At 40.4% G+C, this 27,148-nt stretch overlaps 1 protein-coding gene across 4 annotated transcripts; it reads left to right on the top strand.

The window, feature by feature from the left end:
• The first annotated feature begins 484 nt into the window (after nucleotides 1-484).
• On the top strand, nucleotides 485-27,148 carry UBQLN1 (ubiquilin 1). Of its 4 annotated transcripts, none has more exons than XM_035565279.2 (11): nucleotides 485-830; nucleotides 13,904-14,055; nucleotides 17,582-17,697; nucleotides 18,699-18,961; nucleotides 19,122-19,280; nucleotides 19,934-20,177; nucleotides 20,679-20,800; nucleotides 21,759-21,842; nucleotides 23,868-23,983; nucleotides 24,311-24,479; nucleotides 25,974-27,148. In XM_035565279.2, exons 1-11 carry the CDS (start codon nucleotides 672-674, stop codon nucleotides 26,124-26,126), a joined length of 1,737 nt encoding a protein of 578 aa, XP_035421172.1. In that variant the 5' UTR covers nucleotides 485-671; the 3' UTR covers nucleotides 26,127-27,148. The 4 variants fall into 4 exon arrangements, with proteins under 4 accessions (XP_035421172.1, XP_035421171.1, XP_035421170.1 ...); XM_035565278.2 differs by having other exon boundaries at nucleotides 25,971-27,148; XM_035565277.2 differs by having other exon boundaries at nucleotides 497-830; nucleotides 20,658-20,800.

Raw genomic sequence — 27,148 nt, 5'->3', positions numbered from 1 at the left:
AAATGCGTTTGACCCTGGAACTGAGGGCCATGCACACAATTTACACTGAAAGAGGAACGGGTATCTGTGACTTCATGGCCAGCAGGAAAACCCCTGATGTTTTGGGAGAGGGTCTAACGCGGTGGCACTAGATCAGTGACCGAGGCGCTTTGGTCCTAGCCTGAGGTGAATGCAGCCGTCAGCTACGGAAGGCTGCCACGGTAATCCTAAAGCCAGTGTTATTTGTTACCCCTGAGCAGGTGCTGATAACTAAACCGAACAGCAGCGGCAGCCCCTCACCGCTGCCTTTCTGCAGGCTGACGCGCAGTCCTTTATTTTATTTCTATTACGGTAATTTGATACACCGTGGTACCGCAGGCCGCTCCACCCCCCCCCCCTCCTCCTCACGGCGGGCAACGGGCGTGGCCCACCCCGCTCCCCCCCCACGCATGCGCGCTGACAGAGAACCGCCCCCCCCGGGCAGCCGGCTCCCCTTTCTAGTAACTTCCCCGGTGCGCGACGTCATCAGCGCGCGCGGCGGCCGAGCCGGGTGTTTCCGCCCGCCGCTGAGGGAGCGGAGAGGAGCCGAGCGGGGCGGGGGCTTTGGGCAGGCTCGGGTGGTCCCGGCAGGTCCCGGCAGGTCCCGGCTGGTTCCGTCGGCAGCCGCGCGCGGGCACCCGGCCCCGGCCGCCATGTCGGAGAGCGCCGAGAGCCCCGGGGGGCGCCGCAGCCCCCCGGGCTCCCCCAGGCAGGGGCAGGGGCCCGCCGAGCCGCGGATCATCAAGGTGACGGTGAAGACTCCCAAGGAGAAGGAGGAGTTCGCCGTGGCCGAGACCAGCAGCGTGCGGCAGGTCAGGGGCCGCGGCCGGGACGGGGCGGGCCGGGCCGGGCCGGGGGCGAGGGCTTCGTCCTCCTTCGTCCCCCTCCTCCTCCTCCTCCTCTGCCTCCCCTCAGCGCCGGGGCCGCGGCCGGTTCTGTCAGCCAGCGCTGCCCCGCGGAGCTGGGGGCCGCACGGAGCCGCCTCTGTTGCGGCCGCTGTCGCGATCTGCGGCTCGCTGCCTTGCGTTTTGGGGAAGTCTGGCCTCACGGGGTGCAGGCGTGCTGGGGCCCGGCTCGGGGCTTTGCCCGGCTGTGCCGCCCGGTAGCTGAAGCGCCAGGGTCTCCCTGGGCTTCTTGCGAAAGCCCGGGCCCCTCGGTGCCTTTGGCACAGCAGGAGCGGTGACACCTGCTGAATCATCGACGCTGTTTCCTGCCATGCTGCTGTTTTCCTTGGAGGTTTTCCATGCGGCTATTGCTTGCGATTTCATGTGCTCGGGTTAGGAGGCTACCGATCTTAGAAGAGCTGCAGTCAGAGTGCAAGGCAGGTGTCTGTAAAGGATAGGGTCTTCTGCTTGTGAAGGAGGTGTGCGTTGCTACACTAAAATGCTCCAAAAGGTGAAGCTCCCTGAAGGCGATTTAGAGCTGCTTTCATTTTCTATCGGGTTTGTTTGAAATGTATTCTGAACTGCCTTTAAATGTTATTTTTCTCGCGTGTAGTTGGTAACAGCAATCCAAAAACCGTTAACGTGTGTGAGAATGCCACCGATGTCTAGATAAAGTGCTTGATATCGTTCCTTATGGATGAGCCAATAGACACTGTGTGGTTATCAGGGCAAACCAAAAGATGAACTAAACACTGCCGAGCATAAAGTGTAGTGCCAACACCTTGGCTGAATATCAGACTTTCGCTCCACCTAGTTGCTGTAAAGAGACAAAGTGATGTTTTTTTTCTTTGAAGTTTTTTTTCCTAGAATCTGTTGTAGTTTTTTTTTTTTTCCTGTCAGTATTTGGCTTGTAAGAATCCCAGACGGAAGTTTTATTGAGGCCTTCACTCCTGCTGCCAGAGGTGTTTCTCTCTTGTCTTCACTGGTCTTCTGGCAGCCGCAGCGCTGCATGCTATCTGCCACTCTGTCCGCAGGCTTAATCTAGGCATTTCTCCCAAAGGTAAAATGGCTGTGTTTGCTTTTGATGTTGTCCACAGCTTTCCCAGAAATCTCAGCCTGAAAAAGGTACTTTGTTTCTCTCTTCACCCTACATGTGTGAGCAGCATTAATGCAGTTGCTGTAAAGTTCTTTACATTTTTTTTTTTTTTTAAAGATTCATTTGCTGGATCCAACTAAAGGATCATGTTTGTCCTGGAAAACAGTCTGATTGTGGGTATTTGGGTATTTCGGGAAGTATAAATACGTTTACTTAAGGTGTGAATTTTGTAGGATGTCTTTAACAAGATTGTTTCAAATGTGAATGCCAGTTGGGGTGCTAGGTTTCTGTGGAGGGCAATTGTCCCAAAAACTGAAATAGTTAGACGAGCTAGCGAGAACATAAATTCTTACAGAAAACAGACGTACATTTTTAAGTGATTGACAGAACACGCTGCTTGAAACATCCTTGTTGTCAACATGTCTCAAACTAAACATTGTACGGCAGCTCTGTCAGATACACAGATTAGATTCACAGTTATGTCTTTGTTCCCATGAAATAGGATTGTCCGTGGGGGTCCACTGTTTGCTGTGAGTCCTAGACGGTGCCCCAACCAGCACTGAAAAGTGCACTGCCCACTAGTGAGTAGTATCGTGCTGTTTTTCTTAAACTGTAATCATAGACTGTTGTTAATAATAAGCGTCAGCAGTAAGCGCGATGCTTCTAGAGTCAGCCCTGAAAACAGGTTAGTCTCAGATACAGAGCAGGTTGAACATCTGTTCAAATGTGCCTGGGATCAGTAAGTGTTTGTTTGTTGTTACGGATGGGCCATCTAGGTCTACCATATTTGCAAGAGGAAGAAAAAAAGTGCTAAACTCATACAGCAGAATAAAAGCTATTCAGTGGCATATTTCTATAGCTGACATTATGACTTTGTGAGTTGTTTATTTGTTGGCCACTTCCAGACCACTGCCAGAATAAAACTCCTTTTTTTTTTTAAGATAAATACTTATACTTATTGGGGCCAAACTTGGTGCTACGCAATATCCTCGGTTGGAAGGGAGGGGCCTCTGAGAATCACCAAGTCCAACTCCTGGCTCCACACAGGGCATCCTAAGAGTTAAACCACGTATCTAAGAGCATTGTTCAAAGGCTTCTTGAACTCCGGCAGGCTCGGTGCTGTGACCACTGCCCTGGGGAGCCTGTTCCAGCACCCAAGCACCCTCTCGGTGAAGAACCTTTTCCTAACACCCAGCTTGGAGCAACTTTAAGCCATTCCCTTGTATCCTGTCAGAGAGAAGAGGCCAGCGTCTCCATCTCTGCTCCCCCTCATGAAGCTGTAGGCAGCAATAGGGGGGTCACCACTCCGCCTTCTGCAAGCTGAACATATCAAGTATTCTCAGCTGTTCCCCTGAAGTCGTGACCTCTCAACCCTTTACCATCTTTGTTGTTTTCCTTTGGACACCTCTAATAGTTTAATATCCTTTTTATGCCATGGAGACCCAAACTGCACACACTACTTGAGGTGAGGTGGCACCAGTGCTGAGTATAGTGGAACAATTGCTTATTTTCATGGAGTAGCCATACTGTGCTTACTGTACCTCAAGATGTGGTTGGCCCTCCAGGCCACCAGCACACATTGTTGACTCATAGTGAGTTAAACCGTGAATCAGAAGCCTACGTCCCTCCCTGCAGGGCCGTACTTCAGGTGTTTGTCGCCAGTCCTATATGTACATCTAGGATAGCAGCATCCCAGGTGCAGAATCTAGAATTTGCTCTTGTTAAATTTCACCAGGTTGGTGATGCTCAGCGCTCTGATCTCTCAAGGTCTCTCTTTATGGCCTTTCTACCCTCAAGGGAGTCAACAGCTCCTCCTAACTTAGTATTGTCTGCAAACTTGAATAGTGTGTGCTCAACTCAATATAAACCAGATTTGCAACTGTTCTAAGTCAGGGAGGATTTTTCCCATGTTGAAAGACCTCAGGAACACAGGAATTGCCATTGCTGATCCTGTACTGTGCATCCAGAACAGGCAGTAAGCAGTTTAGAACGAAAAATAACTTTCAAGTGCAAAGCTGCTCTAGGAGGTTAGTTAATTGCAAGTGCCACACATCTGTCTCTGTTTTTTTTTTTGTTCTGTAACTATTTGCGCTGAGCACGTTTGCTCAGTGTAAAGACAAGGACCGAATATTTCCTTTCTTGACTGTGTATGATAATGAATTTGCAGGCCTATAGAGTGCTTTGCGCCAAGATTTCTATTATGTAGGTGAAAATGAATACTTGTGAGCCTGATGACTTCGAGTTCCCATTCACTTGAGCTCAGTAAAACTGTTTGTCCTCTTTTTTTTTTTTCTCCTTTGGTTTATTTTGTGAGTTCATGGCAATAAAATCTTTACAGTTCTTTGCTTAGCAGAGTTGATTTAACAATGTGTTTTGTTAAAGCACATATACAAAGAGAAGGCGTAGTCACGTTATGGACTGCTCACATCCTAATGCGAATGACTTCAGTGGTTTGAGGGATGCGGTGTTGGAACTAGGTATATGAAAAACGATTTGACTTCATTGTTTACTCTCTCTTCACCACAGGGCAATATTAGAAGAGCAAAAGCTTGCTGAGATTTCCGTTGGGCTACTTGGAATGCTAAGTGGTGAAATGTGCATCGAACCTTGTTCGAGGTTTTATTATTACGATTGGTTCAGAGTTGCTATCCACTAATGCGTATGCAGACTGCAAGATGGGAAGATGGGCAGAATACAGTTTTCAATAGTAGCATGTTTATCTGCTTGTGTTTTTTTAAACTAATTGAACACAAATGTTGTGCTCTCTGCTCTACACTCAGCTATAAATTAAAAAACAAACAAAAAACTGTCCTGAATTATATGTGTTAATGTATACATCCTGTTGGGACTCTGCTTCTTGACAAGTGGAGATCTCACAAAGTTGTATTCTGTGATTAAAACTTGAGTAAAATTTATGGTCGAAACATGAGATACGTAAGTCCAGTATTTCAGATCTGTGCCTGCTGCTACTCATAGTCTCAAATTGGCCATGTTCAGCTTACAAAGATCACACAGGTGTAAATGTGTTAAGGGGGGCATTGTGTAATTGGGTAGTGGAACATCTTTCCCAACTTACATAAGCTTTTAACATTTGAGTTTTCTTTCATAAGCACAGGTTAATCTCCGTTCTTTCAACCTAATCCAGTTCTGTCTTTGTAGTCAGGGGTTACTGAATGGTACAACTAGAAGAAGATGAGACCACATATGTTATATACTGTTCTTTCACAGTATCGTGATCTAGATTTCTGTTGTCATTCAAGACACTTGAGTATATAAATTGTTCAGCACCAAAGTTGAAGCGTTGTCCTTTCCATTGTTTTGTGTCTTGCTGCATTGAAACATGTTAGTGATGTGTCTGTGTGACTCTTTGTGGACTTTTCCATATACTCTGATTATTCATGATCTTTAAGGTCCCTTCCAATCCAAACCGTTCTCTGAGTTTGTTTCTGACTCGTTTTTCCTACCCCTCAGAGTTTGGAAATGTGATTAAAGTTGGTTTAGAACAATGTCAGGCTGCTGTGGTGGGCTGCCATGTCCCACCACGTGTGCTCTCACTCTCCCACCTCAGCAGGACAGGGGAAGAAAGCACAATGAAAAAAAACCCACTACTTGTCCCTGTGCTTATCTCAACCCACATCACTGACCAATTACTGTTGTGGTCAAAGCAGGCTTGGCTCGGGGAAGATAAATGTATTGCCAGTTGCACAGAGCATTGAGAACTAGGAGCAAACTAAAAACACCTTCCCCCTCCACCCACCCTCTTCTACCTCCTCCCCCTGAGTTTTGCAGGGTAACAAGGAATGGGGGCTGTGGTCAGTCCCTGACGCTTTGTCTGTGTCGCTCCTTCATGGTCCCTCTCTGCCCCTGTTCCACGTGGGGTCCCTCCCACGGGATGCCTTCCTTCCCGAACTGAGCCTGCAGGGGCTGCCCACAGGCAGCAGCTCTTCAAGCACTGCTCCCACATGGCTCCGTACCACGGGGTCCATCCCCCAGGAGCAAACTGCTCCAGCACGGGTCCCCCACGGGCGGCAGCTCCCAGACCCCTGCTCCTGCGTGGGCTCCTCTCCACGGGCTGCAGCTCCGGCCCGGGGCCTGCTCCTGCGGGGGCTCTCCATGGGCCGCAGCCTCCTCCAGGCCACATCCACCTGCTCCACCAGGGGCTCCTCCATGGGCTGCAGCGTGGAGATCTGCTCCATGTGGGACCCGTGGGCTGCAGGGGGACAGCCTGCTCCACCAGGGGCCTCTCCACAGGCCGCAGGGGAACTGCTGTTGTGTGCCTGGAGCACCGCCTGCCCTCCTGCTGCACTGACCTTGGGGGCTGCAGGGCTGTTCCTTACACATTTTCTCACTCTTCTCTCCCAGCTGCTGTTGCATGGCAGATTTTTTTTCCCTTTCTTCAATCTGCTCTCCTAAAGGCCCAACCAGCATTGCTCCCTGGCTCAGCTCTGGCCGGCAGCAGGTCCCTTTTGGAGCTGGCTGGAGCTGGCTTTGACCTGACATGGTTTAGCTGCTGGGCTCTGCTCACAGAGGCCACCCCTGCAGCCCTCCCACCTAACTCAACCTTGCCATGTAAATCCGATACAGCTGGTATTTGGTAGAACAAAAACCTTAAGAAGAAGGTATGTTGTCTTTCCTGACAGTTGACTTAGTTAACTGGTGTTTCTGATTTTCATTTATGATACTTAGCAAGTGTTTTCTGATAAATGATTGGCAGAATACTATGAAGTATTTTGTGTGCAGATACCTTTATGCAGAATACATTTCATTTTGATAATTTTATTTTTTAAGCTATCCATGTCAAGTAGTGCTGGCCTTCCTCCTGTGGTTTTCTGTGGGTTTGTTCTGCAGTCATCAGTCATCCTTTGCTTTGGAGTAGGGAGCATGAAGTTGTAAAAGATTCTCCTGTATACTGTTTGAAATTGTCAAAACCAGAGAAAATCCTAATGGATTAATTAATACCTGTTGTAGAGGTAACATGGTAAGATGTTCTATATATTTCAGAGCCTAGTCAGCATCTGAATCTAGTGACTATAAACCTTGGTGATGTAGGAAGGTCATTACCAGTGGGAGTAAGGTTTGGTCAAAATTTTGAGAATTGGGGGTTACATAGAGGAAAAAACTGGTTTTAGACTTCTTGATGCTGATGGGATTAATAGCTCCTTATGCCTGACAGACTTAGCCATCATGTCTGTCGTTCACTCATGTTTTATGTTCTGTATCATATTAAATTTAAAGCGTGCTCAAGTCAAATAATTTAAAGTTATTTACCTGTGTGGTCGAATGAGTAATAATTGTACTGGCAGTAACTCACACGGCAGTTTTTCCTCAAGAAAAAAAAATGTTGCCTGAGCTCTTTGCAGTGAAGATGGAAAGTAAGACATCTTAAGCTGTCCCTTGTAAAAAAGGAACAATAGGGTAAGCTCTCAAAAAGCAGCTCTACTGCACGAATCGCAGTTTACCTGTAGTCCTTTTATGCCCTTTTCCAGTCTCACTGACTTGCTAGAGAACAGTCTTGTTCTGCTGAAAGTACCATGGCTTCCATTGAAGCCATGGTTGTAGAGCTCTTTTCTGGAGATGGGAGGTGCTGCTGATCATTTATCCGAAGTCGTTGCACAAAGAAACGGAGTGGCTTGCTGAGGATTGCCTGGAAGAGAGAAAACTGGCTCTAACATGAGTCCTGGGTATTTCCACTAGATTGCGCTGCCCCGGTTTTCCTTTCTGGACTTGTTTGGCTTGTAAACTTGTCAAGAATCTGAATTTGTTTCTCAGAATGACTTTTTTGTCAGTTTGATTTGGTGGAAGAACTTGAGGCAATAATTTGATTGTGAAACTAGCACATGTAATTGATGGGCAGATAGTAACTTTCCATCAAGTCACAACAGACAGAAGAGGGTTGTGTAGAAGTGCAATTTTGGGTGCACTTTCCAGCTCTGCTTTGTCTGCTACAAACAGCAGGCTCTGCCAAACGTGCTTTGCTGTCCATAACCACGAATACTTGTCCCCCTTCCGGTATAGTGTCCAAGAGTCGTGCAATGAAAGCTCCCTTTTCGTCAATACCCTTTCATTCACAGTCATAAGATCACCAGATATGATTCATCAGGACAGGAGACCGTGGCTATCAGCAGCTGCATTGCCGTGAGTGTATTTGGTTCTTCTGGGTCCTCATCATGGGTTCAGTGTATGTGTAGCCACTAATTCTGTTGTACAAAAAGCAATCTGTATATAACAGGGCTGTTATTTGAGGGACTGCTGGGAGTCTAAATTGCAGTTCTGCCGTGTAGATGCAAACCTTTTCTTGTTACCCGTTGCCAAGCTCAGAACAGTTTGGTTTGGGAAGAGTGCAACTTTGCTTTTTTATTGTTATCCAGATAAAGTTGTAGCTTAGTATTTTCAAAGCAGTTGCAGTTTTCTGGAGCCTCTTATACATGGGTTTTCAGCGGTAATTGGATGTTAGTTCCCTGAGGCCTCTTTCAGACTGTTACTGTAATTTAATTTTTCAATATGTTGCATTAAGTCAAGGTTGAGAGGATTTGAATTTTTTTTCCATTGATCTGTTTTCTTCCTTTTATAGTTTTTACACAGTGTTTTCTGGAGGGAGTGGGTAGCTCCATTGTTGCTGTTTTTGATGGCAGAGAGTGAGTCAGCAGAAAGCTTTAGAATCATAATGTAGTAACACATCAAAATACGGTTTGCATTTTTGGTTTTTACTTTGCCTGGAATAATAATTTTTAAGGGGACCTTCCTAGACAAACTTGTCAGATGATGGGGGGTTAGTAGGTTAAGGTGTAAAGTATGGATGTGCTCTGTAAAGTGGCTGTGCAGAACAGTCTCTTTTAGTCAGCTGTTGTAGTTCCTATGTATTCAGATGCATGGGCTTTGTTCAGTGACAAAATATTTACTATAATTAGTTCATGTAGGAATTATGCAAGTTGGATTATTTTCATGCTGGTTCAGGGCTGGACATCAACAGAGTGTTATTCACCTGGATGTTGCAAAAACCTTGAGGGGGGCAGTCAAGCTGAGAGGTGTAACAGAAGGCCTGACGTGACTGGTGGAGTCTGTTTCTGTGAGAGCGTGGAACAAAAGAGCAGAGTTTGTTAGCTGAGCACTGGGCTGAATTTTACTGAAAGTAGTGTGACTTGAACGAGATTAGGTGTAGAAATTGAGACTGTAAACAAGGAATGCTGCTTATAAAAAAAAAGTTAATCCTCTAAATGTAAAAAATTATACTGCTCTTGTCCTTTAAAGAAAAAATAATAGAAACAAGGTAAAACAATAACACAGACCAGGTGCTTCAACATGACTAGCTTTAGATCTGCTCTTATTCATGTCAAACCTACAAGTTGCTGTATTTTGACGAGTTTGTGACCTTCAGTCAATTCACTCTAGTTAAGAAGGCTTTCTGTTTTTTTTTCCTCCTTTGGGAAAGCCAGGGCTCTGTCTTGATGTTAGTCTTGTGTTTCAGTCTGTTCACTGTTTCTTTCTACTGTTCCTCTAACAATGTTGTCTAAAGTTGATGTCACTTTTTACCTTATTTTTATTGTATTTGTTACTTTCTATTGTATTTGCAGCACAGTGAGCTAGTTTCTGTGAGCATGCTAGGTATTAGGTATGGTGAGTCATTATTTATCCCTAATATTATAGTGAAGGAAAACTTTGTTTTGAACTGAATTTTTGAACAGTAAATCGAGTTGGCTGAAACCACTGTTTGCAGTGCAACATGCTGATGAAAAGGAAGTCAGCGCTGTAGAGCTGCACTCAAACACTCATTGCTTCTTGCCAGCTGATGAGACTTTGGACTCCTCCACTCTTGTTTTTCCCAGGTGACAAAGTATTTTAAAGCAATAACTGTAGCTTACTGATAGTATTACTTAGTTCAATTGTACAAATAGAAAGTGTAATAAATCCCAAAGTTTATTTTCTTACATCTGCCTAAGTATGTCTCATCATCATCTCATTTCCTTTACTCCCTTTTCTGTTGGTTGTATATGTTTAATTTGAGATACTGAGGTGATACATACTGGATTGACCCCAGGGAAAATGAAATTGATAGAGTTGCCTTTGCTGGTCACATCTGGGAGCTTCCAGAGTTTACACCTATGGTCTTTCACTACCATAGTGCTGTAGCACAATATCTGCCAAATTATTCGTTGCGTGTTAGAGTGGTGAGGAGTCCTATCAACACTGCGCAGGCAGGATCTGTGGGAATAAAGCAATTGCCAGTCATTTTTCTTGTCCTTACACTGTCTGAATTGAAAGAAACTTTCGTGTTTCCACCTTTATGGTGGGGGAATGGTCTTGTAGCAGTGAGAGTTGCTTGTCCACAGGGGATGGGAGAAAGTTCTCTGTTCCACCGTCCCTGACTTTATTTCACAGCTCAAACAGTAGCTATGTGCATCATCACAGAGTGGTTTGGGTGGGAAAGGACCTTATCACCTGGTTCCACCCCCTGCCATGGGCAGGGACACCTCCCACCAGACCAGGCTGCCCAGAACCCCAACCAGCCTGGCCTTGAACACCTCCAGGGATGGGGCACCCACAGCTTCTCTGGGCAGCCTGTGCCAGTGCCTTACCACCCTCTGAGTAAAGAATTTCCTCCTAATCTCTAATCTGAATCTGCCCTCTTTTAGTTTAAAACCATTCCCCCTTGTCCTATCACTACAGTCCCTGACAGAGTCCCTCCCCAGCTTTCCTGTAGGCCCCCTTTAGGTACTGGAAGGTTGCTATAAGGTCTTCCTGGAGCTTTCTCTTCTCCAGGCTGAACAACACCAACTCCCTCAGCCTGTCTTCATAGGAGAGGTGCTCCAGCCCCCTACGTATCCTCATGGCCCTCCTCTGAATCTGCTCTAATAGGTCCGTGTCCTCCTTGTGCTGGGGACCCCAGAGCTGAATGTAGTGCTCCGGGTTGGGTCTCAGAAGAACACTCAAACGTAGATCTAATCATTTTCTGGTTCTGGCAGAGATCAGGTGCAGCTGAAGACTGGCTTATATTAAACCTTGCCCCGCCCCTCCTCCCAAGCAACACATTACGTGTTGACAATTTTAAAAAACTTGTGTTCAAAATGTTTTGTGAGCCTCTTTTTTATGAATATGTAAATGATTCTCTTCCCTCTGTCTCAGGAAAAAATAGTGTGCTGTTCGCTGGCCTATTTTGTTATTGATGGTATCATTGATTGTTAAGAGTAGTCAGCAGACTCATTTGCGAAATAAATTTCACGTTAACCTATTTTTTTTTCTGTGTTTTTCTTTTGTGGTTGAAATGCCAAAGAAAGCTCAGTCCTGCTTGGAACCTCTTAGTACCTTCTCATTCATTTCAGAAATCTCAAGATTGTGCTGAATCCATGTGAAACTGATCAAAAAACAAAGACCTGACTTCATCTTTTCTATCCTCCCAGTTATCAGGCTGTTAATGTCAGTAGGCCTCAGTTAACTGAAATTTGCACAGTACTCATGATAGATGCGTTATCCTGGCTGGAAAGTGATCCCTTTTGATTTTTGATCATGCACATACATTGCTGTAGAGGTTCCTTTGTGGTCCTGGTACACAGGCTTTTGCATTCATGTCTTACAGTAATGTTTTTGCAGGTCATCTAATCAGCTTCACATGGTAGTAGGGAAAAGGAAGTGCATAGCCTTTGATGCCTATATGCCAGTAATATTAGACACCGTGTAGTTATGGTCTATAAAAGGCATCTTGTTTCCTTGACCTCGTGGGTAAATAGCTGCTGCTAGAAACAGGCGACGGGGCTTGGTTTAAGGTAAAGTAATATAAATGCTGTTTATACTACAGCATCAGCTTTCTGGTGGTGGTTAAGTTGTGGGTCTCCCTGTTACAGCATCTTGTGAACATATGATAGTAAATGGGTTTAGGTAATGACGTTACTTTTTGGTCTGGCATAATATCTTTATTCTTCTGCATTAGCTGTGTACCAAACTGTGAGTATTTCTGCTGTTTTTATGTTGCTCTGGAATGTGCGGTCTCAGGACTAATTAACCAAAAGAATGCAGAATAGGAAGTAACTGCCTAAGTCGTTGCTCTGCAGAAAAGGGCCTAGAGTTTATACCTGTTAAATAGTCAGCACTGTTATTTTCATACATGGGTTTCTTTTTCTTACAAACGGAAATACAGTTTGCAAGATGTGGAGTTCATCCTGTTATCCTAGCAAGGGTGGATAAGAATGCATGTGGAATATTGTGACCACTTTTGAGTCTTACCAGACTCAAATATGACCAGATTTGAAAATTCAGAGTGGAGAGAATTATTGGATTAGAAAACACTGCCCTCAAGGAAAGGTTCTTAGGAGAAGAACAATCTGTTTGCATTGGCTGTGGTGGGCAGGACAATGAAGAAACAGGAGCGTAAAGCACTGGAGTAGGTTTCGTGGAAGAAAGATAGAAGAGCCTGTCGCTGGGGGCCTCTGAGAACAGGCTAGATAGATAAACATGTCAGTAATGGGTCAGGTAAGTGACCCAGTTGGGAAGGAATGGACTGGAATTTTCTGGAATACTTGCAGGTCTAAATATTACCAGCATGAAATCTGACTTAAAAGTTCTTTCCATAAGAACCAGAACTAACTCTGTGTGAGCAGACTTAAATAACCAAGGACTATCTACTACCCGTATACAGAGGCCTTTTATCTCTGTTGTGTCTCAGCCTTTCTTTTTTTGCATCTGTTTTTTCCTCTTCCTGTACAATAAACCCTTTCAATTAGAAACTCTCCTTCAAAGTATAATGCTGTGGAATTTTTTTTTCCAGTCCTACCAATTATAAAATGCAATTTATATCTCATTGCAAGATTAATATTTGGATTTTCTATAGAATTGAGAATTCCTGGAATGCTTGGAATTTTTCATTTCAAGCAGTATGATCAATTTAATTTTAAAATGTTAAATAGGCTGACCTTGCGGAGGTCTTCCTAACTGCCTAGGATACCTTTAAAATAAATAGCCTACTGACTAGTCTTGTTTAAGAATTTGCCAGGCTTTGCTATAATGGAGTCTTGCCTTAATATTTTTCCTGGATATTTTCCACTTTTTGTGATTTTTCTTTCTCTGAGAGTGCTTTTCTGTAGAAAAATAAAATCTCAGTCAGAACTCAGTCAAAGCATGACATGGTTATTACTGGTTAAGAAGGGAGGAAGGCATACAGTGGGTTTCCATGTTCAGTGGTGTTGATGAGGTTCCAGGTCAGGTGAAGTATATGGTCATTCACCGTGGCCTGGGCTGGAACTCTATTTCATGTGGCTATGTCGTTCAACAACGAGAAGACATTGTCACCTGAGAAGTATCTTTTGCCTGTGTGGAAAAGTGTGCTGGTTTTGGTTTGTGGAAGGCAGCAAAACTGTCTGAGAGGGTACTTCAGTTAATTCCAGCGAAAGTGTAGACAGATTCATTCTATTGTGACTTTGCATCCTCAGTCTGTCAGCAAATACATGTATCTAAAGAAAATTGTGTAAGTATATGTTAGTTTATGTATGCTGCTATGTAGTTGTAGACGTGATTATATAAAACTACCTATAGGCATGCATATGCGTGGTACGTATCAGTAGTACATATACTAGTATACATTGTCATGGATGTGTGCCTGTTTGAAGCCACAATGGAGTGTCTTTAAGTGGAATCAGATTTTTTGGTATTGTCAGCTATATAACTAGCGGTCTGTGAAACACTAACTGTGAAACACTTTCATCTTTATTACATGGAAGAGGAATGACTTAATTGCCCATCTTTGGAAAAAAAGGTTTAGTGAACTTAAGGAAGTGTTTCTTGAATGTGTGAAGCAGAACATGCAGAACAAGTGCATTAATACAATAAACTTGAACAAAGTAGCTTGTCCTTTAAATTACTAAGAAATTTAGCAGTTTGGTATTCAGTTATGTAACAGTACATTTTTTTGTTTGTTTAGTTTAAGGAGGAAATCTCTAAGCGTTTCAAGTCCCACACCGATCAGCTTGTATTGATATTTGCTGGAAAAATTTTAAAAGATCAAGATACTTTGACTCAGCATGGGATTCATGATGGACTCACTGTTCACCTGGTTATCAAAACACAAAACAGGTAACTACTTATTGATAAACAGTCTTCTATTTACCTTTAAGACGTAAAAATATTCTTTCTTTTTGATACAGCTTTCTGTGTGGCAAAACTAGATCTGACTAAACCACTGAGTCAGCTTTTTAGCACAGTTGGTGCAAAATAAGTGTGAAGTTACAATGCTCTTTTCTTAGGCTTGCCTTGTGTTTTGATTGGATTCGTGTTTCTAAATTCAAGTCTCTTGCTTTTGTTTTTTAACTTTGGTAACTTTTTCAACTTTGCCAAGTGTTGGCTGCGTTTTTGCTCTGTAGTTCTCTTAGATATCAGCTTTAACTGACCGTAAGTGTCTGTTGTGCACCTTTCCTTTTCACACTTAAAAAATGTGGTGATTTCTTACTACTTTGGTAAAAACAAGTAAAGAAAATTCTTGAGAGAGAGCTACTTTAATGGAACTAATTTATCTGGATGAGCAGACAGACTGCTTGAGATGTTTTGTTTTGGTGAGACTACTTCTAAATGATGGTGAGAAAGATGCATCATGTTGAGCTATGCCATCTGCAAATTACTTCTTGTGAAATGCCCTGAAGGAAAAGAGTTGACTGAAAATTCTTCTGGCAGGTAGGGTAATGTAACCCTCATTTGAATCTAGCTCTCAGAGTTAATAGTATGCTCACTGTGCTAGCCTGAAAGTGTTTTTGCTTCTGTTCTACTTAAGTCTCCCTTGTCTGTAGCGAGGATCATCTGTGGGAAAAGATCAGATGTTGGAGGAAGGAGTGTGAAACTAGTAAGGAGAAAGCTTATGCTTTGTAGGCTTCACCAGGTCACAAACATTACCATTACATTCAGGCACCTGTCAAAAGCAATGTCTGAAATTAAGGTCTCATGACCATCCCAATTTTGTATACAGTATCAGCTAATACTGTAATTTCGTGCTCCATGTACCTGAACTAGTATTCTAATGTTGTTGTGACTTTTTTTAACTGAACTCTTGAATGTGGTTTCATAAGAGGTTTCATTTGAGAGGTTTCATGAGCCCATAGTTAGTGAAACCAGGATTCCTTGAATTGCCAGCACAGTGAAAATCCTCTTTGAGATAGTTCAGGATGATGTTAAACTTTCTCATTCTTCTTCTTACTGAAATACTTGGATTTTTGCTGTACTCCAAAGCAAGACCCTTACACTTGTCAGTGTGGCCTGGCAAGTGCCGATTTTCAGCCACCAGTATCAGAACTGAATTGCTTCAAACCATTTTAGGCATGCCATATACCTTTCTCTCAACTGTTACTGCTACTGTTGATGCCATGTAACTGAGCAAACAAAAGTTCTGTTCCAAAACTAGATCTCAAAAAGATCATCTTTTCTCTTGTAAACAATATTGCATGTGTAGCTTTCAAGTAGGAACCCTCATATATATTTTTCAACCAGGATTGGTTAGGGACATTTTATTACAAAGTGCTAGTGTTTACAAAAAACATCTTTTTTTCTTTTTTTGAATAATTCAGGCTTCCGGTATAGTCTTCTAATTTGGCCAATACAGTTTCAAAGTAGCAGTGATTAGCAATGGGTAGTGAAGATGCACTGAAGTTCTGAATGCAACTGTTACAAGCAAACACTGTTATAGGTGCTGACAAGAGGAAACATGATGGTAAAGCAGATTTAAAAGATGTGTGCTTTAAAGGATTTTCAGTCGAAGGCTTGAGGCTGAAAGACTTCAGACCTAAAGCACTATCTTGAGAGTATATACCCCCAATTTCAAAACAGAAGCACACTGAAATGAAGTTTTGAGTCTTGTCCAATTTTCTCTCCTGCTTTGAGATCTCTTGACAGTTACATGGAGAGGTAGATTTGTTTCTCAAAATAGCTTCTCAGTTGAAGAACGAAGGAAGATTTTTTTTTACCTTTTGCTTACAGAGAAAAGATTTGTGTGTTTTCTTGAACAAAGGAAACCAAATAGCTTCATTAGAAAGTTCATATTCAGTGTAACCAATTTTGCAGTTTATGATCTTCATCACTGAAGTTACAGCTGCTTGGCTGATGGAAGTAGTCTTGTGTTAAAAGGTGGCGGTTGCTGTTAATGCTTGTTTTTCTCAGTAGCCCAGAATTTCACCCACCTTATGTCAAAGCCAAGTGTTCAGGTATTCCCTTTCCCAGATCATTAGCTTGTATCTCAAAGGTTCCCTCTGGAATGGGTTTTCATTCAGCAGATTGTGTGTGTGTTTTGATGGACCCAAAAGCCTGTTATTAGAGTGCAAATTAAAACTGGCAAAACTGAATTCATAGGAATTATGGACTTAAGTTATAGGACAACTGTTAGATCTTGTGGACTCAATTTTCCTTCATAATTGGAGTATCAATAGGAACTTGAATGAGGTTATTAGGTCCCATGTCGGCTGAAACATTCATGACTCAGCATGCTATGTTTTATTTGTCATTTACAAGAATGCTGGTCAAAATCAGCAGGACGTACTAGCAGGTGGGGTATTTACACTGTAATGTCGATGAGTTGCAAAATGTGCAAAGCATTTCATTTTCCCCTTGGGTTCTATCAGATGTGACATTTAGCTGGAATCAGAGCTCTCAAACATTCTAGAGAGGCCTCTGGACCTGAGTCATCTCTCAGACTTGGTGTGTGTGGGGGGGGTGTTGGTTTTTTATTTTTGATTTTTGTTTTGTCTTTGCTTTATTGAAACAAGAATAGGATTTTATTGTACCAGAAAGGCACTGAGATGAACTGTAAAATTTAACATAATGTAATCCTCATATCTTTGTGTGAGATTTGAGTGAATAGTTTCTCAGAGTTATTTTACACTGTGATTTTTAATAATAAGTACAGGTATTTATCAAATTATTTGAACCAGATAGGGGAACTGATTTGTGCTTAAAACTAGCCTCTTTTCTCTGAGTAGATAGCAGGTTAGCTTTAAATGAGCTCAGTTCCTTGATCTCTTTCATCCCATGGCAGCACCTAGGCTTATGCCTCTGCTATAGACAGGTGTGATGAATATATGAATTGGGCAGCTGTTTTTACCCTGTTCTTAGTCTGAAACTTTATTGAGATTCTGATATTTGTCTTGTAATGAAATAAAACGCTAATTGAATTTCACATTTCGTAAGGCATCCTATTAAATATGTGACATGGAATAAATTAGATTTTGCTAGTCTTTATTTCTTTAAGCCCTAGGCATGTAATTGGTACTGTCTGAGGGCTAGTGTTATTGTAGAATAAGGCCAAGGATTCCTAAAGCAAGGTAAGGACTGAGAAAGCAGTATGTTCTTAAGTGTCTCAGGGATTGCAGAAGAAGGTGGTAATGACTGCAGGTGGGCAAAGGCCCATCCATTTTCATAATGTTAGAAACTGCTGTTGTGAAGAACAGATGATGTTGCTGATGCCTGAGAAGGATTTATTATAGGAAGCCATCTAGAGGTCTGTGATTTCTGAGAAGTTATCAAAGTGAAATTTAAGATTCTCAAGAATGATGACACTGCTCCTGTATTTAATGACATTATTTAAATAACCTTGCTAAACTTATTATTTTAAAATTTCTTTTAGATCACAAGACCACACAGCTCAACAAACAAATACCACTGGCAGTACTGCTACCACATCAACATCAAGCAGTAGTACCTCAACAACAGCTTCAACAAATAGTAACCCTTTTGGCTTAGGTAAGAATGTTTTGTTAGGTATCATGGTAGATATCTTCCCTTGGATTCAGATAATTGTCACTGAAGCTTTTTTCTATAGTAAACAGGACTTAAAAAAACCAAACCAACAAACAAACAAAAACAGATTACAAATATCTATGATGTGGGTTTTAGAAGGGGCTGTAGACATGGGTTGTTTCACCTTCAGTAGTAAGGTCCCACTGATGTTGTATTCTGGCATTATGGGTAACGAAACTTTTCCAGTGCATCCTGCTCCTTAAAAGTGTATCTTTATTGGCATGAAGAGGATGTTGTTGAAGTTGTATCTGTTACGTGAAGCCAAGATCTGGAACAGAAGCAGCAAAATCCTGCTAAATTTATATAATTATTTGTTAGTTTCAATCTTCTCTTTCAAGAAAAAAGACTGCAGTCTGTTGATTTTTAAAATACTGTGTATTTCTATAATAGTAATTTTTTTATTCACGCTCTTTCATCTCATGCTTTTTAAACAAACCAGAATTGAAAAAGCTAACTGTTAGGCAAGTGCTTTTTAGGTGTAAACAGTTCTTTAGACTAGTATCTTCTAAAAATGTGAATTTTCTGTTCAGACTCAGCAAGGAAGAAAATGGAAAGCATTATTAGCTCTTGGTGCAGCAGTAAAAAAGAAGAGCCCTACTTTTAATTCGAATAGGGAATGTGTGTCATATTAGGAGGTCTCTTGGTTATATTGTAAACGAGGAGATGGAGAAATGATTATTACAAATGCACTGGAATGTGTTAGAGGGGAAAACTCCAAAGGCCTCAAACAAGTTATATTTCAATGCAATTCGATCATCTTTCAGGTGTCTTGTTATTTAAGGAAGCAAATTAAGTGGATGACTGTCAGGCTCATGAAGATGGACTGTTGCATTTATTTTGAAGTGTGGGATATGTTCAAGTATTTTGCATTTAGAAAGAACATGGTTGTGTTTAAAAGTATACCAGAAACTGAAAGTTCGATTACATTTTTTCCTCCCCTAAAGGTGGCCTTGGAGGTTTGGCAGGTCTGAGTAGCCTGGGTTTAAATACATCAAACTTTTCAGAGTTGCAAAGTCAGATGCAGCGGCAACTTATGTCCAACCCAGAAATGATGGTTCAGATAATGGAAAACCCATTCGTTCAGAGCATGCTTTCAAATCCTGACCTGATGAGGCAGTTAATTATGGCTAACCCTCAAATGCAGCAGCTGATACAGAGAAATCCGGAAATCAGTCATATGCTGAATAATCCAGATATAATGCGACAGGTATGTAGAAAGATCTTTGTAAGTTCATGATGTTTCATTATTTTGTAACTGAATGACATAGCAAGAATAGACATTAGTAACTGAGATACTGCCAAATGCTGACGTTTTCACTTTAGAATGGATTTCTTATTAATACAGATTAAACGTTCCACTTCCTTAGACACTAGAACTTGCTAGAAACCCTGCAATGATGCAGGAAATGATGCGAAACCAAGACCGAGCCTTGAGCAACCTTGAAAGTATACCAGGTGGATACAATGCTTTGCGACGTATGTACACAGATATTCAGGAGCCAATGTTGAATGCAGCACAGGAACAGGTGAGAAAAGATTACAAATGCCTCTGAGGGAAAATATTTTTCCAAAATGAAAGAATATAAACAATGTAACTTTTCAAGTGTGTACTTGGCAAAGCATTCCTATAAGCTTGAATTCACAATGTAGCATCTTCTCTCTTCAGAGGAAAGATGTTCACAAATTCTGTGCCTTTCTGAAACTGAAGAAATACAGATAATGTTTTGTGGGTCCAAGAAGCTATTTTAAAGTTAATGAATTTCTATATTAAATTACCACAAAAGTCTAAATTGCTTTACTTCTTTGACTTGAAAAATTATGAGGTCTAGGAAAATTTTAATGGCCTGTTTAGTAACTTGGAACCTAAGATGGGAAGAGAAAAAGGTTTGAAGTTGGAAACTGCTATACAGGAGATGGTCTTACTGTGATCAAAATACTAGTGTAGTAGAAACACTGCTTTCTGAAAGAAATGGGATTTTTTTTTGAGATGCTAGTGTTTCTTAATGTTGGAGTCTTAAGAGTACTTACAATGAATTACTTTAGGTTGGTGAGTATAACCAATCAAGAGCCATGAACATTTATCTTCATGTTTTAAATTTGGAAAGGTAACCTGCCATTATAGTGGACTTTAAACAGTTGGCTTTTGTAGATGATACGTTTGCTTTTCCTTCCTCTGTAGTTTGGAGGTAACCCATTTGCTTCTTTAGTAAGCAATGCATCATCAGGAGGGGACAGTCAGCCATCTCGTACAGAAAATAGAGATCCTTTACCAAATCCCTGGGCTCCTCAGTCCAGTTCTCAGAGTTCCACGACAAATACCAGCACCAGCGGTGAGAGTGGTGGCAGTAGTACTGTTGGAAATAGCACCTCTGGCAGTATGGGACAGAGCTCAACCATACCAAATTTGGGACCTGGACTAGGAGGTGTGTCTATTATTGTAGTTATATATATTTACAAATACTGCAGAATTTGGTGGAATGATTCTTTTATTAGAAAGATTTGGATTCAAAGTTTTTATTCCTGTTTGTTTTAGTAGAACATTTGACTAGTGTCAAAGTCCTCTGTACAAAAACAAACATGAAAAGTAAACTAAGAGTGATAATACGTGGGTCTTGCCTTAAAATAACAAAGGTGGGGAATCTCTAGATGAGTGATAGTATTTTTCTTGTTTGGAGACAAACAGGAAAACAGTTAATAATAATTTAAATGCCTGGTGGGACTGGTTGTTGGATGCAGCCTTTTTCTTAACATGTTTCTAGGATGCATCTGTGTAAGCAAAACCACACGGAATTACATTTCAGTGACTAAAACTTGTAGAAAACAAGTGGTCAAATCCTGGTTTTAATTAGTCTAATTCATTTGAAATGGTGTTCACAAAAGTGTCCTTGTACTTTTTTATTAAGCTGGTATGTTCAACACACCAGGAATGCAGAGCTTATTACAGCAGATAACAGAAAACCCACAACTGATGCAGAACATGTTGTCTGCACCCTATATGAGAAGCATGATGCAGTCATTAAGCCAGAATCCTGATCTTGCAGTACAGGTAAATGCATCTTATATAGTAATGTGCATTTAAGTTTCTTTTTTCTTTTTTTCCCAGTTGAATCTGTGATAGTTATGTATTGACCAAATGATTCAGCAGTTGTCTGCAGTGAATGGCACAGTTCTTGAAGTGTGTCAATGTCTAGCTCAATGAAATTATTACCTGGTTACCTTTAACAATCCGTCGCAGTGAGTTTCTTCAATTTGTAGTTGAAATCTGCCAGGCATTCTTCTGAAGTGACTTGTAAGTTTGTGTATGTTGTGTACAGCCCTAAACTTGTGACCTAGCTTAAGAGACAGTTAAATAAAACAAATTAAGGAGTTACAGTAGATAGATCTGCTAGCAAATAAATACCAGCACTAGTCTGAGAGAAGTGAAGGGGGAGGTGTTGATGCCAGTTTTAGGTTATTCTTATTATTAATTATTCTGGTTTTATTTTCTTACCTGTAACCCTTGCTTGCTATAGAAGTACAGGTACTGCTGTTCTGTGAATGGTACAGAAGTGCTTTCAAATTTTACTTTGAGCAATAATATCCAAAGTCAAATGCTGAACTTACAGAACAGAAATAACTTTATCTAAGGAATACTGGCTTGGAAAATATACCTGACTTTTTGCAGATGTTTACAAAGAAACCATGTCATTTAAATATGTAGTGGACACTGAGCAGAAAAGGATTGTCTTGTGATAAAGTTAGGTTGTCTTGCCAAGTATCTGGCAGTATTTTCGCTTAAAAAGGTTTAAAAAAAAAAAAAAAAGAATAATATACATCCCTACATTGTGTTCATGTTGGTGGTTTATAACAAGTTCTGGTCAAAGTAGTAGAAGGTGATTTTTCTGTGAGGTTATTTTCATAGATGATTATCATCCTGTCTATAATTCATATGTGGTAAGTAATTGTCTTAAAGCCCACTGGTTTCTACTGTTTGGTCTTTAATGTTAAACATTTTTGTCCCGTAGATGATGTTGAATAATCCTTTATTTGCTGGAAATCCTCAGCTTCAGGAACAAATGAGACAACAGCTTCCTACTTTCCTTCAGCAAGTAAGATGAGATACTAGCTAATAATAAATGTCACAACTCAGTGGGTGATTTTTTTCAGTAAGCTGTTGTCCTTTCTTATTTGACTAAAAGACTGTTACATACATTCTTACTAGCTCTAGACACTAAGTTAGTTTGTCACGTGTTAGTTTGTCCCTGTAAATTGGAGTAAATAAATGCTTATTGCTAAGATCTTACTGCAAGCAGGCAGTGTTTTGAGTAAAATTGAGACATGCATGAATTACAGTAGCAAGTTCAGTGTTCAGAAGAAACTAGTTAAATTGTTCTAACTACATGAATGGATGTAATGTTTCATGTTGTCACTACTTTGTGATGACTCGGTATGTGAGAAAGTAATACCACGCTTGTATTTTGAAATCCACAAATAAATGCTAGTTAGCGAAGACACAGCAGGAATCATTTCTATGATTCTATGATTTTTTTTCCTTTCCTCTCTCTTTACATCAGTATCTACACCGTGTTTACAGTGTAGACACAGCTGCTTCTCAGTCCTCACTATGTTGTGTCAGATGATCAATAGCATTAGCAGATGAACTAAACTGAAAAAATATCTGTGTTAATCTCAGAATGTTGACAATATTGCAGTTCATACTTCCTCACTTGCCTGTTGGCATTATATGATGGGACTGGGGGACAGGAACCATAAAACGTTTCTGAGTATAATGGAAACGCATCTTTTGCAATAATGGGCAACTACCAGCAAAACTAGGAAAACTCATCTGTGAGGTACTCCACTGGCAGCTTTTATGAGTATTAACAAGAAGTGGTGCTCAACAGCTGGAATTAGTAACAGTAGTAGGGATATGATCACCTAAGTGTTCTGAAAGTCATCGGGCCACCATTTTCTGTATAAACAACTCTGAATATTGGACAGTAATTCACAGTTTATAGATTGTTTATTTAGAGTGATTGCAGCAGCTTACTCTGGGGGACCCAGAATGTTTTTAAAGACTTGGGTAGACTTTGCCAGCTATATGCTTAGTTATTCTCTGACTTTTGGCTATCACGAAGATAAAAATCCAAGAGATGAATGGAGAGTGTTAATAGATGGCTGTGTTTAAGTCTTGTTACACACCCATATTCTAGACAGACTTACTGCAATTCTGCTCTGGACCAGAGGAATTTTGACCGTAATATGTGCAGTTCTTTGTGAATCTAAAATGTTTTTGCAGCAGAAGGAATTTGGTCTAGTTGCCAAGTGAAGGCTGCTAAGATTAATCAGCCTATCTGCTGTTTGAATTACGTCTTCCTACTAAGACTGCCTCACTTGTGACTGAAACAAATAGCTTTTTACTTGTGGGTGGCATCTCTAAGCAAAGGTGAGCATAAGCCTGTAGTTGTAAATTTTTATCTAAAGTAGTCTGGCTTCTGGACATTTCAAAAATCAAAAGGATTTGCCTTTTAAATTGTCTGTGGATGTGAACGTCACCTCTTAGTTGAAGTCATAGTAGAGTGAGGGCTCTTTAATGCTATGCATTTGCTTGCTAGTGTGTTTTGTACTGTATGTATTTATATTTTTATAGTCGGCAAGGGCATTACAAGTATCAACGCATGCATAAGCTGTCATGATCTTACTGCTGTGGTCTGAATTTAGATAGGAAATGGAAATAAATCTTTTTATTAGATATCTTTTGGCTGAGTTTCATTGTATTCGGTGTTGTTGCTCACCAGTAGTGTGAAACAGGAGACTAACCCTAGAATGATCATGGACAAATACAATCCTATGGGTTTGAAAGGTGATAGCCTGCTAGAAGTAATGAAAAATACTTTTCCTGATGTATTCCTTATTTGAAAGGCTTTGTCCGTCTCTGGAGAGTTCATCGATGACTTTCAATGCAAGTTTTATCAAAAAAATAAAATACCTGAAGGATTTCATGTAAATATTCAAATTTAAAGTTGAAAAACAACTTTGGAAAGAATGTCAGATTCTATAAAACATCTGTGATTAAAAAAATAACATTGAACATCTGTATATGATTCAGTTACAAGTTTCTCTCCTTTTCTTAGATGCAGAATCCTGACACGTTATCAGCTATGTCAAACCCTAGAGCAATGCAGGCTTTGCTACAGATTCAGCAGGGCTTGCAGACACTAGCAACAGAAGCACCAGGACTTATACCCGGGTGAGAATTGGTCTTACAAGTTTAGACAAGAACTCCTCTCTTGCACTGTATTGTTCCTTCTTTTTACATGTAGAGATTTATCGCATATAAAGACTGTTTTTTTTAGTTTCACTAAACTTGTTTTGGAATCTTTTCATGATTTTGTCTGTAGTGCACTTTTAAACAGTGGTGGCTATGGTCTTTGTCTTAGTATGTTACTTAAATTGTTAGCCACTCTATATTTGGCAGTATTTTTACTTGGTTATTAAGTATAGGATCAGAAGAAACATTATAATTAAGCTTGTGTTTATTATTCAAGTGAGGTATTTCTTTCTGTCATTTGTGCAGATTTAATCCTGGTTTAGGTGGACTGGGAAGCACGGGAGCTCCTACAGGATCCACTGTATCTAGTTCTGTTCCCAGTGAAAATACAAGTCCAGCATCGGGATCTACTGAACCCAGTCACCAGCAGTTTGTCCAACAGATGTTGCAGGCGCTTGCTGGTGCAAATACTCAGGTAATATAGATCACTATATTCTTTTTTTAATTATTATTGCATTTTTCACTTTAAAACGCTAAAAAGGAGTCTGAAAGTTGAAAGAAGAGCTCAGAATAATTATGGCCAAAAGAAAGCAAAAGAGGCTTAAAAGTGGTGTCGCAGCTGTGAAAGTAAATAATTGAAAAACATCAAATTTGAGTAAAGTGTCCTCTGAACAGATATTTTTTTTATATGCTCATCTTCATACCCCTAAATTTCTAAAATGCCTGGAAAGATGCAAATTGAGGTGGTGAGGTTCATTGACAAATGAAAGGTCGGCTCAGGGAAGAGCTTAAGCTTACTGAAAACCATCATCTCTGTGCTTTTTGTCTGCATTGTTGTTACTCTGTAGCTGTGACTAAGTCCCTGTCCCAGGCTTTGGAACAGCCACAGTCCAGTTTTTTGGGGCCTGAATTTGTTGTATGCTTCATGGACATCCTGCAGGTCCAGGCTGCAGTGCATCTTGTTATGCCGTCATGTCCTAGGCTGCTGATGGAGAATTCTGCTTAGTTGTGTTTAGGGGAAGCAGGTAGTGGCAGAGATGGTAGCAGTGAGGTGAATTTCTTCAGTGTCAGGTCTTTACTTTGTACTGGTTTGGAACCACATGTTTGGAGCCATTACTGATAGTAATTTCTTCATGGATGAAATTGTTGAACTGGAACAAAAATACAATTAGCAGTAGCTGCAATAGTTTTGTTTAATATCTAAATTCTCATTGATTTCAAAAATTGTCATCTTGGTATTAGTCCAGCACGTTATTTTCATATAATTGTTCTAATTCAAAAGTGCCTTTAAATTGAATTAGAAGAATTTTGCCACATATGCACAGGATCAATCTATAAAAGCTGTCAGTTTGCTTTATGCTGAAGCTTTCTAATAGTTAGAGTTCTGGTAACTTTAATCAACAAATGCTTGTAACATCAAAAGAGTTGATTTTTATACCAAGCTAAGAAAGCCTAATACATTGCCAGCAGCATTATCAAAATGTTGCCGTCCAACATTGCTATATTGAACTGTTTTAAAAAAAATCTATATATATCTTCTGTATATATGTGTGTATATATATTATCTATCTATATATAGTATGTATGTATAGCTACATATATGCATATATATATTACACAGTATATAATATGGATATCTAAATATAATACGCATAAAATCGGTATCTGTAGCTAATAATAAGAAAGTATTCTTAGGATATAAATTTACCAAATTTAATTGTACTCTCTTTTTATCAAATGAGCAGCTTTTCCTGTAGTTCAAGAATGTCATGTAAGTGTAGATACTCTTCAAATACACTGTATTTCAGTAGGGAATTTAACTTTTGTCGTATTCTAGTTTCAGGAACTTGAAAAGGTTTAGGCTGATCTTAGTAAAGGCAGGGAAAATTGCATGACCAACTATGCTTAAATCATGTACTTTGCCAAATATGTATTACAGTTTTATAGCTTAAAATTTTGTTCTTAGCAGTTACAAAATCCAGAAGTTAGATTCCAACAACAACTGGAGCAGCTGAGTGCAATGGGCTTTTTGAACCGTGAAGCAAACTTGCAAGCACTAATAGCAACGGGAGGAGACATCAATGCAGCTATTGAAAGGCTCCTGGGCTCTCAGCCTTCATAGCAGTGTTTCTTTAACTTGAAAAAATGTAATTTATTTTTGATAACAGCTCTTAAATCTTTAAAATACTTGCTTTATTTCATTCTGACTCTTGGGATTGTCTCATTATAACTAAAATCAGTCTGATGCATTTTAAGGTGGAGTGCAGTAGTTTTCTTCAAACAGTGGGGATCAATGAATTTTCCCTAAGTTGTTGCATGCATCACACTTCTTTCGTTTTGCATTATTTGTGATTTTTGAAACAATATCAGCTTTCACAGTTGGGTGAACAGGTTTTGCCTCATCTGCAACTGTCCAATTTATTTACTACTTAAACATTAGCCTTCAGTAGTAATTTATGTAGAATACAAATTAAAAAGGAAACAAATTAAAGCTATAATTTGTGGGTACCAATACTGCTTATTGTGATTTCGGCATGTACTTTTTGCTAGCAAAATGCTGTAAGATTTATACCACTTGAGTAATCTACCATTTTTGCTTTAATTTGTATAAAGTATAAACACAGTATATATAATGGAAACAGCTCATTTCTAGAATTTACACATTGCAATATAATGAAATTATAAGTAACCAAAAAAGCCAGAAAAAAAAAGTCGCAAAACATGTTTTCAGTGTAGAATCTTTCAGCCTATTTGGTAACCATCTCAGCAAAGGAGCTTAGGCAAGTTCGTTTAAAATATACTAGAAGTACTGTTCTGGTTATCTCTTTAAGTCTAACTGTACAGAAACTTGGATTGTAACATTGTCTCAATATTCCTGAAGATTAACTGTAAATTACTTCAATCATTGTGCAAATTTAAGGGGTACTGCCCTGTGCTCTCAAACTGCTTCTAAGGCTTTTGGGTTTGTTCCACTGAGATTCTAACATGTATTGATTTGCAATTGGCAACATTAGTTTCACACACTGTCGCGTGATACTCTTAATTACTTCTAAACACCATGTAAAAATACTGTATATCTTTTGGGTTTTTATTGGTAGTTACCTCTGTTGTGCACAGGTAATAAATAAATTAAATCTTTAAGCA

Source organism: Cygnus atratus, chromosome Z (genome assembly GCF_013377495.2).
Source record: "Cygnus atratus isolate AKBS03 ecotype Queensland, Australia chromosome Z, CAtr_DNAZoo_HiC_assembly, whole genome shotgun sequence".
Classification (NCBI taxonomy): domain Eukaryota; kingdom Metazoa; phylum Chordata; class Aves; order Anseriformes; family Anatidae; genus Cygnus; species Cygnus atratus.
This window is presented reverse-complemented; position numbering and strand designations above follow the sequence as displayed.

What these genes read in the sequence shown, in the direction of transcription:
- UBQLN1 (XM_035565276.2), top strand. Translation starts at nt 672, where the DNA reads ATGTCGGAGAGCGCCGAGAGCCCCGGGGGGCGCCGCAGCCCCCCGGGC. An exon ending in TTTGGGACCTGGACTAGGAG is followed by an intron (nt 20,178 to 20,657) that starts GTGTGTCTATTA and finishes TTTTTTATTAAG; the next exon opens with CTGGTATGTTCAACACACCA. An exon ending in ATCCTGATCTTGCAGTACAG is followed by an intron (nt 20,801 to 21,758) that starts GTAAATGCATCT and finishes TTTGTCCCGTAG; the next exon opens with ATGATGTTGAATAATCCTTT.